At 54.7% G+C, this 19,061-nt stretch overlaps 1 protein-coding gene across 1 annotated transcript in view; it reads left to right on the top strand.

Annotated features, from left to right (window-relative positions):
* The window catches only part of PDE6B (phosphodiesterase 6B), a 38,821-nt gene that overhangs the window by 8,541 nt on the left and 11,219 nt on the right, over positions 1-19,061 (top strand). The window contains exons 2-9 of the mRNA XM_058430111.1: positions 2,395-2,547; positions 2,942-3,031; positions 15,637-15,777; positions 15,865-15,939; positions 16,620-16,684; positions 17,748-17,814; positions 18,052-18,099; positions 18,577-18,726. Coding sequence (XP_058286094.1) covers positions 2,395-2,547; positions 2,942-3,031; positions 15,637-15,777; positions 15,865-15,939; positions 16,620-16,684; positions 17,748-17,814; positions 18,052-18,099; positions 18,577-18,726 — 789 coding nt within the window. The remainder of the gene's footprint in view (positions 1-2,394; positions 2,548-2,941; positions 3,032-15,636; positions 15,778-15,864; positions 15,940-16,619; positions 16,685-17,747; positions 17,815-18,051; positions 18,100-18,576; positions 18,727-19,061) is intronic.

The following is a 19,061-nucleotide window of genomic DNA, read 5'->3' as shown; positions in this document are numbered from 1 at the left end:
TGTGTGGATCTGTGTGGCACCATCTGCTATCTCAGGGTCACATTGCATGGATTCATGTGTCACCATCTGAGGGTCATCCTGTGTGGATCTGTGTAGCACCGTCTGCTATCTCAGGGTCACATTGCATGGATTCATGCGGCGCCGTCTGAGGGTCATGTTGTGCTCTTTCCAGAATCACTGGTATACGTCCAGGTGTCATGCTGTAATCTGTGTGGCACCATCTGAGTATCACGTTGTGTGAATCCATGTGGTATCAGCTGAGAGTCATGCTGTGTCGATCCATGTGGCACTGTCTGAGGGTCACGTCGTGTGGATTTGTGTGTGGCACCATCTAAGGGTCATCTTGTGTGATGCCATCTGAGGATCACATGTGGATCCATGAGGCACCATCTGAGGGTCACGTTGTGTGGATCTGTGTGGCACCATCTCTGGATCACATGTGGGTCTGCATGGTGCTGTCTGAGGGTCACATTGTGGGGATCTGTGTGGTGCCGTCTCAGGGTCATGTTGTGTGGATGTGTGTGGCACCATCTCTGGATCACGTTGTGTGGATCTGCATGGTGCCGTCTGAGGGTCACATTGTGTGGATCTGTGTGGTGCCGTCTGAGGGTCACGTTGTGCTCTTTCCATAATCACTGGTATATGTCCAGGTGTCATGCTGTGAAGATCAGCAGCCAGGGAAGGACCCCAGGTGAGGGTGTCAGTGAGGTTGGCAAGGGATGGGTAAAAGGATGGGCTGCAGGTAGAAAGGGAGGGAAACAGTAACAGAGACTCTGAATTCAGCAGGGAGCACACATGGTGGCCACTGTAACACCGATGGCTGGTGGGGGAGACACTGTCCAAACCGCCACAGGCACAACAGGCACCACGACAAGCAGGCAGGAGTGTGCTGTGCGTGGCTCAGGGGACACAGGTGCAGAGATGAGCGCTCGGGGGACGCAGGTGCAGAGATGAGCCCTCAGGGGTTGCAGGTGGTGAGATGAGCCCTCCCTCAGGGACCATCCCTGTTTCAGATCCGATAAAGGGATGCTGGCCCCACAGCCCACGCTGCCACCCCTGCCAGGGCTCACACCTGTCTTCGTGCTCCACCATCTTTTAAACGCTGGTTTTCCTTCAATGCCAGCCCACATGGCTATGGGCAGCAGCTGTATCTCCAAGAATCAGGAAAGGAGGAGCAGGAAGGGTGGGTGCCATTTAGGAGCACGCTGGCACCTCGGCCAGCCCCCAGCAGGCTTCCTCTGACCTCTCATCCTTGCTGCAGGGGAAGGGGGTGGAGGGGAGTTGCGAGGAGTCTGCCCTCTGCCGCTGCGGGGCCGCCGTCCCTAGAAACAGCAGGAGATGTGAGGCGCATCCCAGGAGCTCCCGTTCAGCTGGCGGCGCAGTGGCCGAGGGCAGAGCCTGTTATTTTTGCCCCATTGACTGGTGAGGAGAAGGCCACAGAACCGCCCTGTGCCTGCTGCAGGTCGCCCAGGTGGGAAGTCCTGACCCCAGCAGGGCTGACCCCAGAGCCGTCCATCTGGGTCACTGCCCCAGGGCACCCTGGCCTCATGTAAACAAATGTCAGAACCAGGAAGTAAGAGGAGGGCCTGGGGTCACATCCAACTCTCTGAAGGACAGAATCCCAGTCGCCGGGGGGTGCCTGGTCTCAGTTACCCTCACTGTGTCTGGGCTGAGGCAGAGTTCAGCTGACCCGTTCCTTGAGGGGCCGGAACCTAAGACCCAAGAGTGGAGGGGCTGCTCTAAATCTGGTGGGAGTGAGGGTAGGAGTGAGGGTAGGTGGGTACCCCCTGGGAGCCAGAGGCAGGCAAAGTTCTCATCACGGTGGGCCCCAGACTCCAGGGAGCAGACCCCTGGGAGTGTGGGCCTGGGAGGCCAGAGGGGTGGAGGACAGACTGCCAGCTGCACCTGCCCTGGATAAAGCGTCCGACGAACAATCCCCCAGTCAGGATGGGCCCATCTCACATCCTACCGATGGCTGTCTCTCAGGGAAGAGTGTAGGAGCATCCTGCAGGGGGCTGAAGGCAGGAGAGGGTGGGGGGCACCAGGAGGCTTCAGGGACAAGGCAAGCAGGCAGGCCCAACATGGCCAGAGGGCGGCAGGTGCGGGAGGTGCCAGGCAGGGCGGGGCCACCCACGAGGCCTGTCCAAGTCTGCTGGACTGAGCACTGGGGGGCACCAGCGTCCTCCACACAGAGGTACATGGAGCCAGGCTGGAGTCACAGGGACAGGCCCAGCTGTCACTGCCCAGTGGCTCCGTCCCAGTGCCCAGCAGGGCCCCGGGGCACCTCACACCTGGAGGGCAGCAGCCTCCACAGAGCTTGACGACAACCCCAGTGGTGCGGGCTCCAGGCCCACGGAGCGACGGCCTCTTTAGCCTGTTTCCTCTCTTGGGCAGTGCCCTCACTTCAGCTCATTTGCTGACGAGCTCACTGAGTACAAGACAAAGAATATGCTGGCCACACCCATCATGAATGGCAAAGACGTCGTGGCGGTGATCATGGCGGTGAACAAGCTCAACGGCCCGTTCTTCACCAGCGAAGACGAAGATGTGAGTGTGGGGGGCACCTGGGCAGCCGCGAGTCTGCCTCCCTGCCTGCCCGCCCGCCCGCCTGTTCCGTGCTGAGCGTCCACCTCCTTACCTGCCTGCCTGCCTGCCCGCGTGTTCTGTGCTGTGCGTCTGCAGGGCTGCTGGGCTCCACGTGCTCATCTGCACATCGCTGTGCTCCTGTGTGTCTGCGCACACCTGTGTGTGTGTGAGAGAGATTGTGTGCCCGCCCTGTGCACCTGAGCTTGTGTGTGCCAGTCCATGTCTGTCTGCGGGGCACAGCTTCCTGGCGTGCCTGGGCACCCTCAGGCGAGCATGTTTCTCCTGCAAAATATCCACGGGGGCACATGTCTGAAAACTGGAATTTTAACTCCTCTTGTTGCAATTCCTGTTTCAGGTGTTCTTGAAGTACCTGAATTTTGCCACGTTGTACCTGAAGATCTATCACCTGAGCTACCTCCACAACTGCGAGACGCGCCGCGGCCAGGTACCCACACGCGGAGCACAGCTCTGCCCACATGGGCCAGGGTCCCTCCGCCCATCTCGCTGCCTGCACAGAGGCGGGTGGTGGCAGGTGGTCTTGTGCTCACCTGGGTAGGTCCTGGAGTGGACATTGCTCTGGGGAGAGGAGGGCTCCATGGCTTCTGTGGCTGTGCTGAGCTGCAGTGGCCAGACCCATCTGCCACCTGCCTGCGATCTGGCCAGAGTGGGTGTGAGGCACCTGCAGAGGGGGAAAGGGGCACCCTTCCTAGAGGCTGCGCCTAACCTCCTTGGGAGAAGCCAGCATGAGTGATGAGTGAGCAGGGGGCAGAGGGGCTCCCTGGCAGGTCCGGCCCTGGCTGAGACGCTGGGGAGGGAGGCCTGAGGACCTTATGGAGTCAGGTGTGCCGAGGTGCGTGGGAAAACACAGGGGGATGGCCTCCAGGGCAGGTGGTCCTCCCGTCTGAGACCCTGGCTCAGGGGAGAACTGGATGGATAATGAGTGGGCCAGGGGAGGGAGGCTCTATGTTGGGGCTGGGAAGCCGTCCACACAGTGGCCTGGGGGCTGAGCCACAAAGGAGAACTGTGAAGACGGCGGGTCACCTCCTGCCTTCGCCGTGTCTTGTTCTGCCTGTGGGCGCTGCCTGGCCCTGGTCACCTGCTGCGAGCCTGCTGAACGTGGCGAGGGGCTGAGGTCTTTATCTCAGCATCTGGAGGACGGCTGGGTTTAGGGGCCGCCTCCTGGCCCCAGGGCTGCCTCAGGGGCAGTCTAGAAAGGCGGTCAGGGTCCCTGTGGCATCCAGCCATCCAGCCAGTGGACACCTGTGAGAAACCCCCGGAGGGACGTCTCAGCCCCAATCCAAGCAGGCCTCTCACAGGCCAGGGCCGTGGGAGCCGGGGACCAGGGAGACCATCTGTGTAATGTATCTGGAATTCTTTTGCATGAGAGATTTGTCTCTTCTCCTCATTTACTAATTTATTCAACCATTTATTTATGTCAGTGTGGACTTACGAGTATTGTATGCTTAGGTTGTAATTCAATATGATTTTATTCATTTTCTTGCTCACGTGAGTCCAGCTTTGGCCACTGGGAGCTCTTTTTCTTGGCTCCTGTGCGCTTTTTACATGACCCCATCACTGCGGGGTTTTGCTTTGGTTTGTTTTTTGTTTTTGTTTAGTTTTGTTTTCGAGACAGGGTCCATCTGGGCTCACTACAACCTCTGCCCCCCGGGTTCAAGCGATCTCCTGCCTCAGCCTCCCTAGTAGCTGGGATCACAGACGTGCACCACCACGCCCGGCTAATTTTTGTATTTTTAGTAGAGACGGGGTTTCACCATGTTGGCCAGGCTGGTCTCGAATTCCTGAGCTCGTGATCCGCCCACCTCAGCCTCCCAAAGTGCTGGGATTACTGGTGTGAGGCACTGCGCCCAGCCTGGCTTGGTTTTGAAATTCGTCGATTCTTAGCGCTACAGGAAGCCCCTGGCTCATTGTGTATTTCCTGTCCTGGTCTCGCCATCAGCCACTTCTCCCGGGAGCCCGGTTCCTTCTGTTGGAAAGCAGTAACAGGAGCCACGGCCTGGGGGCCGGCTGTGCTGGTTGCCGGGGTCGCTGCTTCCAGGCCCTCTCGGCCGGCAGAGTGACAGGCAGCCGTGCTCTGCCAGCCCTCGCGCGTCCCCTGCGTGTGCGCAGAGCTGCAAATGTTCCTGCACGTGACCATCGCGCTCGAGCTGACGTCTCCAACCCTGGTCCACGACACCTCTTGCTGCTATGTGAATTCCCATCCAACAGTGGGACGCCTGGGAGCCGTCCTCCGCCCAGGCACTTAATTGTCTGATTCCAGCGCAGGGGTATAGCCGCGTCAGGATTGTTCACCCGCACCCCGTGGAGAACAGTGTCATCGAGTAGAATACCGGGTTGATGCAGAGTTTCTTCTGCCTTCAGTCTTACTGAGGCCAGAAAGCAGCTTGCTCTGTTCCTTCCCACCAGTGACGAGTGAGCGTTCCTGCTGCTCTGCACCCTCACCAGCATTTGCTGTTCTTGCCATGCGTCTGCCTCCCTGCCTGCCCGCGTGTTCTGTGCTGTGCATCTGCAGGGCTGTAGTGGGATGGGTGTATGGTAGCATCTCATTATTGTTGTAATTTACAATCCCCTAATGACAGATGATGTCACACGTCTATTCATTTACATATTTGCCATCTGTACATCTTAATCTTTGGTGAGATGTCTGTTCAGATCTTTTGCCCTGTTTGATTGGGTTGTTTTCTTATCATTTAAAGAGTTTTGTTTTTATTTTATTTACTTATTTATTTATTTACTTATTTATTGGAGACAGGGTCTTACTCTTGTCACCCAGGTGGAGTGCAATGGTGAAATCTCGGCTCACTGCAACCTCCACCTCCCGGATTCAAGCTATTCTCTTGCCTCAGCCTCCCGAGTAGCTGGGATTACAGGCGCCCGCCACCACGCCTAGCTAGTTTTTGTATTTTTAGTAGAGACAGGGTTTCACCATGTTGGCCAGGCTGGTCTCGAGCTCCTGACCTCAAATGATCCTCCTGCCTCGGCCTCCTAAAGCGCTGTGATTACAAGTGTAAGCCACTGCACCCGACCAGAGTTTTTAAATATATTTTCAACACAAGTCCTTTATCAGATATGTTTGTTTTGAGAGCTTCTTGCTAAATTGGGGTCCCATTGAAGGCCCCAGTGAGGGTCCCAGTAATGAGGGGTCCTCGTTACCCTAGCAGGTAATGAGGGGGGGCTGGGCCTGGTGTTTATCCCGCACCTTTCACAGGATCATTCTTTCACTCGGTGGGCAGCCTCGTGCCTAATTATCCAGCCCACAACCAGGGGCTCCCTCACGCAGGAAACTTGTTCATATCGGCAGGTGCCTGAGGCTTGTCTGACCCATGCCCAGGTCATGCCTACCTGGCCATCGCTCTGGCACAGGGAACCCAACCCTCTGTTCCCTCCAGCGTCCCAGGGAAAAGCTGGCCTGGGGTGGCTCCTAGCTCTTCAGATGGAAGCACAAATGCAGTCCACCACTGTGATAGGAAACACGTGCAAAGATTTTCACTACAGGTCCCGGCAGGAAGGGCACAGTGACTCCAGAGGGCAGTTTTGGTTTTTGGGGGCGTTTTTTTTTTTTTTTTCTTGAGACAGGCCTCACTCTGCTGCTCAGGCTGGAGTGCAGTGGTGCAATCATAGCTCACTGCAGCCTCCAACTCCTGGGCTCAACAGATCCTCCTGCCTCAGCCTCCCAAGCAGCTGGGACTACAGGTGTGCCCCACCACACCTGGGTAATTTTTTTTTTAGAGACAGAGTCTTGCTGTGTTTCCCAGGATGGCAGGAGGGCAGTTCTGTGATGTTTTTCTTGGGGTCCACAGTTCACAGGAGGCAGAAATGGCAGGTCAGGCAGAGCAGGGGCTCTGCTAGCAGCAAACATGAGGCAATAGAGAGCAGGTCCCTTAAGTTCACGGGCAAATGTCTGAATGGCCTTTTCTAAAGGAAAGGGGGCGAAGTGGGGAGCTCAGGCTTCTGGGCAGGAGAGATGCCTCTAAGTTCTTATGGCTGCCATCGGCTCGAGCCATTCAGGGGCAGAACTGGAAACTGTCAAGGGTGACTAAGCCCTGCTTCTGGCATGAGAAAGTTAAACTTGTATTCAAAAGTGATGCTGAGGCTGGGCGTGGTGGCTCACGTCTGTAATCCCAGCACTTCGGGAGGCCAAGGCGGGCGGATCACCTGAGGTCAAGAGTTTGAGACCAGCCTGGGCAACACGGTGAAACCCCATCTCTACTAAAATACAAAAAATTAGCCAGACATGGTGGCACATGCCTGTAGTCCCAGCTACTCAGGAGGCTGAGGCAGGAGAATCGCTTGAACCCAGGAGCTGGGTTCTCCTCTTCAGGTCCTTCTGCCCAGGAGCTGCAGTGAGCCGAGATCACACCACTGTACTCCAGCCTGGGCGACAGAGCGAGACTCCATCTCCAAAAAAATAAAAAAAGTGATGCTGAGACCAGGAGCAGTGGCTCACCTCTACAGGCCCAGCACTTTGGAAGCCTGAAGTGGGAGAATCACTTGAGGCCAGGAATTTGAGATCAGCCTGGGCAATATAGTGAGACCCCATCTCTACAAAAAAAGAAGAGTGATTTGCAAATATTTTCTACCAAGATGTGGCTTGTCTTTTAATTCACTTTACACTGTATTTTGCAAAATAGTTTTAAATTTTATTATAATAAAGTCCAATTGGCCAGGTGTGGTGGCTCATGTAATCCCAGCACTTTGGGAGGCCAAGGCAGGCCAATTACCTGAGGTCGGGGGTTCAAGACCAGCCTGGCCAAGATGGTGAAACCCCACCTCTACTAAAAAAATATGAAAATTAGCCAGGCATGGCAGCGGGCACCTGTAATCCCAGTTACTCAGGAGGCTGAGGCAAGAGAATCACTTGAACCTGGAAGACGGAGGTTGCAGTGAGCAGAGATCGCACCATTGCACTCCAGCCTGGATGACACGGCGAGACTCCATCTTGGAAAAAAAAAAATCCAACTTAGCATTTTTTTTCTTCATGGATTGTATTTTGTGTTGTATCTAAAAACTCATCACTAAACCCAGGGTCACCTAGATTTTCTCTCATTGTCTGCTAGAAGTCGCATAGATTTGTATTTTACATTAGATGTGTGATTCATTCTCTGAAAGGTGCAAGGTCTGCATCTAGATTAACTTTTTGTGTGGTTGTGTTGGCATGTGGAAGCCCAGTTGACCCAGCACCATGTGTTGAGAAAGCCTACCTTTTCTCCATCGTATTGCTTTTGCTCTTTTGTCAAAGATCACCTGGCTCTGTTGGTGTGAGTCTATTTCTGAGCTCTTTATTCTGTTCCACTGTTGTATGCGTTTATTCGTCCATGATACCAGACCATCTTGATCACTGTAGGTTTAGAGTTAAGTCTTGAAGTTGGGAATGTCAGCGCTCTAATTGTCTTTCTTCTGCATATTGTGCTAGCTATTCTGGGTTTGTTGCCTTTCCACATAAACCTTAGAGTCAGTTTGTCAATATCCACAAAGTAGCTTACTGGTGTTGTAATTGGGACTGTATTAAATCTGTAGATCAAGTTGGGAAAAATTGCCATCTCAGAAATAATGTATCTTCCCATTGATAAACACAGAATATCTCTTCATTTATTTAGATCTTTGATTCCTTTCATCAGAATTTGCAGTTTTTGCATACAAATCCATAATTTTATTAGATTTGTACCTAAGTATTTGTACATACATATGCAGTTTTTTGCATACAAATCCATATTTTTATTAGATTTGTACCTAAGTACTACATGGTAATGTAAGAGATATTGGGTTCTTAATTTCAAATTCCAATTGTTCATTGCTGTTATAAAGCAAAGCAATGGACCTCTGTATGTTAACTTTGTATCCTGGGCAGAGAAGAGGTGAGGGTGAGGCGGTCAGCGCAGGAGCCAGGTCAGGCTGGGCAGGGGTCCCTGAGTGCCCGAGGCCTCACCTTCTCCTTGGTCATGTCCAGGGGGCTCACCAAGTACTGTCACAGCCACACTTTTAAAACCAAGGTCTGTTGGGCTGTGTGGCAGGGGCAGGCCACCCAGGCCTCCCAGCTCCTGGGGGACCCATGAGGCCCTGACCACAGCCCCACACACAGCCGTCAGAGACACATGTTTTTTGTTTTTTGTTTTCTGAGACAGAGTCTCACTCTGTCACCCAAGCTGGAGTGCAGTGGCACAATCTTGGCTCACTGCAACCTCCACCTCCCAGGTTCAAGCGATTCTCCTGCCTCAGCCTCCCAAGTAGCTGAGACTACTGACGTGCATCACCATGCCCACCTAATTTTTGTATTTTTAGTAGAGACGGGGTTTCACCATGTTGGCCAGGCTGGTCTTAAACTCCTGACCTCAGGTGATCTGCCCACGTCAGCCTCCCAAAGTGCTGGGATGACAGGTGTGAGCCACTGCACCAAGCCAGGAGTTTTGTATTGATTATTGGTGTTTTTACCTAGACAATCATGTCATCTGCAAACAAAGATAGTTTTAGTTCTTCCTTCTCAATCTCTATATATTGTATTTCTTTTTCTTGTCTTATCGCACTAGCTAAGACTTCAAGTATAACGCTGAATGTGAGTGGTGAGAGGAGGGAGATATCTTTGCCTTATTCCCAATCTTAGGAGAAAGCATCCACTTTCTCACCATTAAGAATGAATCGCCCAGCTGGGCCCGGTGGCTCACGCCTGTAATCCCAGCACTTTGGGAGGCCGAGGTGGGTGGATCACCTGAGGTCGGGAGTTTGAGATCAGCCTGACCAACATGGAGAAACCCCCGTCTCTACTAAAAATACAAAAAATTAGCCGGGCGTAGTGGCACATGCCTGTAATTCCAGCTACTTGGGAGGCTAAGACAGGAAAATCGCTTGAACGAGGGAGGCAGAGGTTGTGATGAGCCAAGATCGTGCCATTGCACTCCAGCCTGGGCAACAAGAGTGAAACTCTGTCTGAAAAACAAAACAAAACAAAAAAAAAGAATTACATCACCCAGCACGGTGGCTCATGCCTGTAATCCCAGCACTCTGGGAGGCTAAGGCAGATAGCTTGAGCCCAGGAGCTTGAGACCAGCCTGGGCAACATGGTGAAACACTGTCTCTACAAAAAATGCAAAAAAGTTAGCCAGGCATGGTGGTGTGTGCCAGCAACTCGCCACTGCACTCCAACCTGGGCAACAGACACTGTCTCAAAAAAAGAAAAAAAAAAAAGAATGCCCTTAGCTCTAGGATTTTTGTTGAGTTTTTAAAATCTAGTTGAGGAAGTTCTCTCTATTTCTAGTTTGCTAAGGATTTTTATTTTTTTTATTTTTATTTTTTTGAGACAGATTCTTTCTCTGTTGCCCAGGCTGGAGTGCAGTGGTACGATCTCAGCTCACTGCAACCTCCACCTCATGGATCAGGTGATTCTCCTGCCTCAGCCTCCTGAGTAGCTGGGACTACAGGCACACGCCACCATGCCCGCCTACTTTTTATATTTTTAGTAGAGACGGGGTTTTGCCATGTTGCCCAGGTTAGTCTCGAACTCCCGGCCTCAGGTGATCCGCCCGCCTCGGCCTCCCAAAGTGCTGGGATGACAGGCGTGAGCCACTGTGCCCGGCCCACAGGGTTGTTTAGTTCAGCAATGTCCTTACTGTGCCTCTGCCTGCTGGTTGTGCTCATTCTGATAGAGGGTAGTAAGTCTCCAACAGCAGTGGAGGATGCGTCTCTCCGTACAGCTCTATCAGCTTTTGCTTCATGTGTTTCGATGCTTTGTTATTAGATGTGTGAACATGAATGATTTTTATGTCTTCATAGAGAAACAACCCCTTTATCATGTTGTCATGCCTCTTCCACCAATAATTTTCCTTGTTCTAAAGTACTCTTCGTCTAAATTAATATAGCTACCCCAGTGTCTTTGGATTAGTATTAGCATAGCATATATTTCTTCATTCCTTACTTTTAAACTATGTGTGTCTTTATACTTAAAGTGGGTTTTTTATAGACAACGTATATATGGTCAGGTCTTAGTTCTTTTTATCCGGCCTGAAAATCTGTCAAGTGGTGTATCTAGGCTAGTCGCATTTAAAGTGATTATTGATACAGTTGAATTAATATATACCATATTCTTAAACATCTTCTCTGTGTTGCACCTATGCTTTAGTATCATCTCCTCTTTTTTCTGCCTTCTCTGGTTTTAATTGAACATCTTATCCCACACTCTCTCCTCTCTTAGCTTATCAGTTATACTTGTTTTTCTAAAAAGTTTTAGCATTTCTCCAGAATTTGCAATAATCATTTATGACTACTGTAAGCCCTCTTCCAAATAGCATTAGACTGCTTCACTTAGAGTGCGGCTGTCTCACAACAATGTACCTACAATTTCTCACTTCCACCCTTATAAAATTTCTGTCATTTATTTTACTTATCCATGTGCTATAATCATGTAATATACTGTTACTATTATTACTTTGAACAAATAGTTATTATTAGAGAAATTAAGAAAAATTAAGAAAAATATGTTACTTTCCTGTCATTTATTTATTTTCTGCCGCTCTTCCTTTTTTCACACATATGCAAGTTTCTGATCTATCTCATTCTTCCTGTTTCCAAGGAACTTCTTTGAACATTTTCTGCTGGGCAAGTCCACTGGTAACACATTCCTCAGTTTCTGTTTATCTGAGAAAGTCTTTATTTCTCCTTCACTTCTGAAGGATAATTTTACTGGATACAGAATTATAAGTTAGCACATTTTTTTCTCAACACTTCCAATACTTCACTCCACTCTCCTCTTGCTCGCCTCGTTTCTGATGAGATGTTTCCAACGTCTCGTTCCACTCTTGGTCAGATGTTCCCGCACCCCCAGCTTCCCTCGAGGTTTTCAGCTTGGTTGTCTGCTGTTTGCATATGACGTGCCTTAGGATCCGTTTTTTGGCATATTTGTCTTTTTTGACAGTCACCGAGCATCCTAGACGTGCGGTTTGGTGCCTGTCAATAATTTTGGAAAATCGCAGCCATTATTACTTCCAACATGTCTTCTCCTTTGCTCTTTCTGCTCCTTCCGGCACCCGCCGCCCACTCGCACCTTCTGCGATTGTCTGTCGCTCGTGGTTCCCTCTGCGTTTCGGGGGCGTTTCTGTCTTCGCGCTCCCGGCCGCCTTCCTCGGACACACGCAGCTCTGCGTTTCCACCTCGCACTTCCTGTTCTCCAGCACACCTTGTCCTTCCCAGAGCGTCCATCGCTTTGCTTATGTTACCATCTGCTCCGGTGCGCTGCCTCCGTTTTCTAGTAGCGCCTTTAACTTTATTGATCATCGTAATTTTACTTTTTTTTTTTTTTTTTTTTGAGATATTGTCTTGCTCTGTGGCCCTGGCTGGAGTGCAGTGGCTCAATCTCGGCTCACTGCAGCCTCCGCCTCCCGGGTTCCAGTGATTCTCCTGCCTCAGCCTCCTGAGTAGCTGGGATTACAGGTGCCCACCACCGTGAGCCACCTAATTTTTGTATTTTTAGTAGAGACAGGGTGTCACCATGTTGGCCAGGCTGGTCTTGAACTCCTGACTTCAGTTGAACTGCCCGCCTCAGCCTCCCAAAGTGCTGGCATTACAGGCGTGCACCACCTTGCCCGGCCTGATCATAGCAATTTTAAATTCCCAGTCTGATAATTCCCAACTTCATGTCACATCTGAGTCTGGTTCTGAGGCTTGCTTTGCCGTTTTGGACTGTTGCTTTTTCTTGCCTTTTAGCACGACTTACAATTTTTGGCCAAAGCAGGGACTGGAGCAAATCAGCCTTGAGTGTGGGATTTGGGGTCCATCTGGCCGAGAGCTGGGCTGTATTGAACATTTGCTGCAGCTGAGGGTGCTGGCAGCTTCTGCGCCCTTGTTTGTGGTTTTTGCTTCTGTATTAGCTTGAGCCGCCATAACAACATACCACACACCGAGCACCTTAGACAGTGGGCATTCATTTCTGAAACTTCTGGAGGCTGTGAAGTTCCAGATGAAGGTGCTGACCAGGTTCCGTTTCTGGCGAGGGCTCTCTCCCTGGCTTGCTGTGTCCTCGTCCCATAAGGGCACCAGTCGTCTCGTAGGGGCCCCATTCTCGTGAGCTCACCTAACGGTAATCATCCCCCAGGGCCCTACCTCCACTCACCATCGCATCTGGGGTGAGGGCTTCACAGATGCATGGGGGGAGGGGCACGCAATCTGGTACACAGCAGGAACCACCCAGCAACAGACCTCAGTTTTAAAAGTGTGGCTCTGGTACCTTCTCTGCCCTTGCAGCGAGCCATCGGGTCCTCACTGCTGTGTGTTGGGGAAATGCCTGACTCCCCGTCCATGCATTAACAACAGAGGGTTGAGGGGCTCACCCTGCAGCAGGCGGAGGGACGTGAGGGGGTGGGGGTGGCGGATGAGCCGCCCTCCCCGTTGCTCACGTGTGGAGACAGGCCTCCTGGTGGCCACTGGCTGCAATCACACAGTGCCTGGAGGTCTGCATTGGGCAGAAGCACCACCGAGGGCGTGGGCGCAAGGCCCGTACGGGCACCAGCACCTGCACCTCCCAACCCCACACAGGCTGCGGTCCAGGGGGCCTCGTGAGGCAGCCCTCCGTGGGGTCAGACTGAATGGGGAGTGGGGGCCCCAGGGGGGTTGGTGGGTCCTCAGGGAGGGCCTCCTGGAAAGGACTTGAGGCCAAGCCTTGGGAGGAGGAGGGCCTGGGATGAGGGCCTGGAGGCAGAGGCCAGAGCCCGTGCGAAGGCGCTGAGTTCAGCAGGAGACAGACTGAGCGTGCGAGGGACGCAGAGGGCACAGGGGGTGGGGCCAGGCCTCCACCTGTGGCTCTGGGTGAACCAGTCACGCGAGGAGAATGCACCCGGCGATTCTGCACATCTACAGCTGAAGGTGTCTCCGAGCCACAGGCACTGGGATTACGAAGAGCCGTCTCCATTCAGCAGGCGCCAGAGCTATGAAGAGCCGTCTCCATTCAGCAGGCGCCAGGGCTATGAAGAGCTGTAGAGCGGTCGCCATTTGCACCTGCTCTTTTCCTAAGTCCTGTTCTGGACCCACTAACTCCAGTGACTGAGCTAACTTCTGCACACGGGCACGGGGCCGAAGCTCCTGACCGGTACAGGGACACAGGGGGTGGGACATACTCAGATAGGGGCTGGGAAGGCTGGGAGCTTTTGCTGAGGGTGGCACCAGCAGCAGCTCCATGACGGTGACTGCGGCCAGGGCGGCTCCGCGACGGTGACTGGGTCAGGGCAGGAGAGTGCGGAGGCCAGTGAGGAGGGTCCGCGGCCCATCGGTGAGGCAGGAGTCAGTGTAGGCTGCAGACCGGGCGGAGACTGGAAGGCAGGGGTCAGGGTCACTGGAGAAACATGGCTCAGGAAAGGCTTCAGGGAGAAAAAGGTGTTGGACGCTGTGGGGAGAGAGGCTGGTGCTCAGGGGCTGCTGGGGGCCGGGCCTCAGCAGGGAGGGAGGGAGGGACTCTGGGAACAGCAGAGCTGGCACTGAGGATGCTGCCAGGGAAGAGTACTGACGTGCATGGACCTGGAGGATGCCACTGGCCGAGAGAAGCTAGGATCTCACTCACGTGTGGGATCCGAAAACCCTGAATTCATGGAAACAGAGGGTGGAAAGGGGGTTGCAGGAGGCCGGGGCAGGAGGAGAGACAGAGAAAGCAGAGACGTTGGTCAAAGGGTGCAAAGCGTTCGTTAGCTGGAGCCGTGGGCTTCGAGGTCAGCTGCACTGCATGGCGGCCACCACTGCCGTTAACCACAGTACACAGGGTGCTCGGTAAGTGCGGTTCTGCTTCTGAGGATTTATTATGTGGGAAAGTTTTAAATTAAAAATAAGAATAAGAATGTAAAACAATACAGTAGAACAGCCGTTTTCATGGCATTGCCTTGCACGGGGTGCTGAGTCATCGGAGATGGTTTAAAGTGTTGGGGGGCGTGTGCAACCTCTGTGCAAACTCTAGGCCATTTCACATCCGGGACTTGAGCATCCGCAGATTTTGATATCAGAGTGGCGTCCTGGAACCAATTTCCCTGAGGATACCGAGGGATGAGTGTATTGTATACCAAATTGCTAGAAAGTAGATTTGTAATGTTCTCACCACAAAAAAACAAGTTGGTGAGGTGATGGATATGTTGATTAGCCTAATTGAATCTTTCTGCAACAAATACGTAGATCAGAACATCACACCAAACCCCGTAACACATAAACCCCATAAATACAATTATTCAACTGAAGATAAACTACAATCAGTAAAATCAATGTACTGGGAAATAAAGCTACGAACGTCTCACTGCCCTTGGCAACAGGAGAGCCTGGTCCTGTTCCCACCATGAGCTGAGTGCCGGGGGGTGGAACTTCAGAAGGCCTGGCAGGGAGAGAGCCAGGCTAGGACACCGCAGCGGAGGACAGGGAGCTGGCACCACGCGGTAGAAGACCCAGCAGCCACCGCGAGTGTGAGGAGGCGGGGCCTGGCGGTGCCCGGGTCTGGGCCTTGACCAAGGAGGCAGAGAAAGGTGGCCCAAGGAGGGCCCTGGGGTGAGTCTGAGCCTGGCAGCAGCGCTGACCCAGCAGCCAGGGGCCCGTGTGGCGGGATGTCCTGCGCGGGGTCTGGCCAGGACCTCGTGGAGTGCGTCAGCAATGCTTCACTCTCCAACGCTTGGCGGAGGCCACAGGGGGCCTGACGTCCGGAAACCACGGCCCCATGTTCCCAAAGCCCTGCTCGCCACAGGTGATTCCGGAGCGGCCGGGCTGAGGAAGGGCTGGTCGGATGTTTGCCTCTCAAGCTCAGAGCGACGGATACCACTTTCCACTCGTCCACTCCTGAGTCATCGGGGACGCGACTGCAGCCTGCAGGCCTCACCGCCAGCCGGCTCCCGGGCCCCACAAGCTCAGATGAAACCTGGCCACGGCGCCACCCGTCAGGGTCTGTGCCAGGCTCCGTGGCTGGGCAGGTGGTCAGATCAGGGAGCACAGCTGAGTGTCAGGCTTGAGTTAAACCCCTGCTGCTGTGGTCAGACAGGCGTGAGGGTGGCAGTGGCCGCAGGCCCACAGGTGTGCCCCTCCCTCCAGGTGCTGCTGTGGTCGGCCAACAAGGTGTTTGAGGAGCTGACGGACATCGAGAGGCAGTTCCACAAGGCCTTCTACACGGTGCGGGCCTACCTCAACTGCGAGCGGTACTCCGTGGGCCTCCTGGACATGACCAAGGAGAAGGTGAGGCGTCGGTGGCTCAGGGACCCCCTGCCTGGCCCGACCCAGGTCCCGCGCTGACCGCCCCACCCTCACCTCTTCTCTGCCCAGGAATTTTTTGACGTGTGGCCTGTGCTGATGGGAGAGTCCCAGCCGTACTCGGGCCCACGCACACCTGATGGCCGGGTGAGTCTTAGGGGAGGGGCCCAGGGCCCGTCCACACGCCTCTGTTTCCCTGGCTCCAACTGCAGGGCAGGAGAGGGAGGGATAGGGATGGGGTTTAGGGAGGTGGGAACTGGCAGGTGGGCCTCCGGGTGCCTGTCTGTCGTCTCCACCAGGCTCCCCTACTGCTGTGCTCCAGGGATGGGGTGTCCAGGGCTGGTCCTCGAATGAGGGCCGCCAGGCTGGTCGTGAAGGCCCACGTCGGCTCTGATTGTGGGGGCTCCTGCTGCCCCATCTCCCCACGTGGGACCCCCTCTGCACGTGTAGGATGCGTGTGTGTGTGTGTGTGTGTGAGAGTACGGGCCCAGCTTGTGTGTGGGATTGTGCAGAACACAGACTGGGAAGACAGATCTAAAGCACAGCGTGTGATGCGTGTCCCGTGAGTATTGATGACGGTCTGCATGTGTGTGCACCCTGAGCCTGTGCATGTGTGGACATGGGTGTGCATGCGCCCGCGTTCGTAGAATACCTGCGCACGGCGGAGACATCTGTTCACGTGTGTACACATGCACGGTTATGTGTGTGGGGGTGTGCATGTGTGTGCATGCGTGTGGCTGTGTGTAGCTGCGTGTGTGTGTGGGGGGGGGGGGAGCCCCTCAGAGCTTGGCCAGGCAGCCGCCCGACGGGTGTCTTCTGCTTCTCAGGAAATCGTCTTCTACAAAGTGATCGACTACATCCTCCACGGCAAGGAGGAGATCAAGGTCATTCCGTAAGTGCAGGATTTTACCAGAAGCGTCCCTGGGGGAGGGACCGCCCCTCAGACAGCAGCTCAGCCTCCAGGGCTTCTCACGGTGCAGCCAGCAGCGTCGGCCTGGCCCGGCCCTGCCTGTGGTGCTCGGTGTGCCATGGGGCATAGTGGAGTGGGGGGTGAGACAGAAGCCGACTCACTGTTCTGGGAGATGGTGAGGAGGACGTGGGCAGCTGAGGAGCCTGAGTCACTGTGGACATCCAGAGTGGACGTCCAGGGCACCAGGCAAGCTGTCCAGGCGGCCTCGTTAGCAACAATTGAGCATGAAGGCCCCAGGATCTGACCCTGGCTCCACCAGCCCAACCCAGACAGTGGAGCCTCCAGCCAGGAGGCCGAGTCTTGGCCCCGTGGGGCTGGAAGAGGAGGAGAACTCCAGTCCGGAGGTCAGGGCAGGACTCCAGCCAAGGGAGGGACAGCTGTGTGGCCCAGTGGCCCTGTGATCCCATAAGCCTATCAGGACCCCATCCCCAGGCCCCAAGCAGGAACCAGGATCCAGGTGCCAGGCTTGAGCACAAGTCAGGGTCAGGGTGGCAGGGCAGGCGCCAACGCTGAGTCCTAGAAAGCAGGCTGAAGCCACACGGCCTCCGGAGAGGGAGGGGTTCCCAAGAGGGAGGGGCCCCAGCACGGCAGCCTGGGGAGGAGGAAGAAGGCAGTACAGCCGTCCTCCAACCCGGCCTCCTCGCCTCCTCAACCCCCTGGCGCTCAGGAGAGTAAATGCTGAGGATGGCACATGAGCCAGAGACCCCCAGACCCCTGCACACACGCCCAGTCCATCTGACCCCTGTACACCTACATCCAGCGCAGCCCGGCCCCTCTCACCCCTGCACACACGTGCAGCCCGGCCCGGCCCCTCTCACCCCTGCACACACGTGCAGCCCGGCCCGGCCCCTCTCACCCCTGCACACACACGTCCAGCCGGGCCCGGCCCCTCTCACCCCCGCACACACACGTCCAGTCCATCCGACTCCTGCATGCACACATCCAGCCCAGCCCGGCCCATCTGACCCCTGCTCTCTGCCCACAGCACACCCCCAGCCGATCACTGGGCCCTGGCCAGCGGCCTTCCAAGCTACGTGGCGGAAAGCGGCTTTGTGAGTCCTGTGCTGTCTGGAGCCCCCACAGCCTTGCCCTCGCTGGGTGTGGCGATGTGTGCTTGTGCTTGTCTCCGCCGCGTCCTGCCCTCCCGGCCAGCCTCCGCGTGCCTCAGCAAGCCGCCAGCTGCCCTGCTTTGCCTACCTAGAAGCTCACCTCAGGGCCGCAGAGGCCATTTTAGATCATAACCGACCTTCCGCTGCTTTGGATGAATCGTTTTTCCGATCCGTTTACAGATTTGTAACATCATGAACGCGTCCGCCGATGAAATGTTCAAATTTCAGGTATCTGTCCAGGCCTGGGTAGAAATTATACTTACAGAAGAGGAGATTTTGATTCAGCAATGAGGAAGTGAATTCGTTTTCGCCACTTAAGAAACAACCTCAGCCAGGCGTGGTGGCTCACGCCTGTAATCCCAGCACTTTGGGAGGCCGAGGTGGGCGGATTACCTGAGGCCGTGACCGCAGCCCCCACACACGCCCGTGAGGCCGTGACCGCAGCCCCCACACACGCCCATGAAACCACTCCTGGTGGGAAAACGGCCTCTACCTCCTCCAGTGGGAAAATATCATGACACAGAAACCATGCACGTAAACTCCAAATGCAAAGAGGGAGAGAGGGAATGCAGAGAGCAGAGACAGGAACGTGAGCCCGGTCGTCACGGCTCCAGGGGAGAAGACGTGAGGTCACTCTGCCCGGCCACACGCCCGGGCCAGGGCCAGCCTCAGGGCGGAGCTCAGCTCTGGACACGGCTCCCGCAGGAAGGGGCCCTGGACGACTCCGGGTGGCTCATCAAGAATGTGCTGTCCATGCCCATCGTCAACAAGAAGGAGGAGATCGTGGGAGTCGCCACGTTTTACAACAGGAAAGACGGGAAGCCCTTTGACGAACAGGACGAGGTTCTCATGGAGGTAGCACCTGGGCAGACATGGCTCCGCCGGGGATGCCCTGCAAGGGGTGGGGCCTGTGCGGTGTGGGGGCCTCCCCGCCAAGCATTCGGCTGCGTGTGTGTGCTCGTGTGTGTGCTCGTGTGTGTGCTGTGTGTGTGCTCGTGTGTGCTCGTGTGTGTGCTCGTGTGTGTGCGCGTGTGTGCTCGTGTGTGTGCTTGTGTGTGCTGTGTGCTCGTGTGTGTGCTGTGTGTGTGCTCTGTGCTGTGTGCGTGTGTGTGCTCGTGTGTGTGCTTGTGTGTGTGCTGTGTGTGTGCTCGTGTGTGTGCTCGTGTGTGTGCTGTGTGTGTGCTCGCGAG

This window comes from Hylobates moloch, unplaced genomic scaffold, assembly GCF_009828535.3.
Source record: "Hylobates moloch isolate HMO894 unplaced genomic scaffold, HMol_V3 SCAFFOLD_17, whole genome shotgun sequence".
Classification (NCBI taxonomy): domain Eukaryota; kingdom Metazoa; phylum Chordata; class Mammalia; order Primates; family Hylobatidae; genus Hylobates; species Hylobates moloch.
The sequence above is the reverse complement of the archived record's forward strand: the minus strand, read 5'-3'. Positions and strand labels throughout refer to the sequence as shown.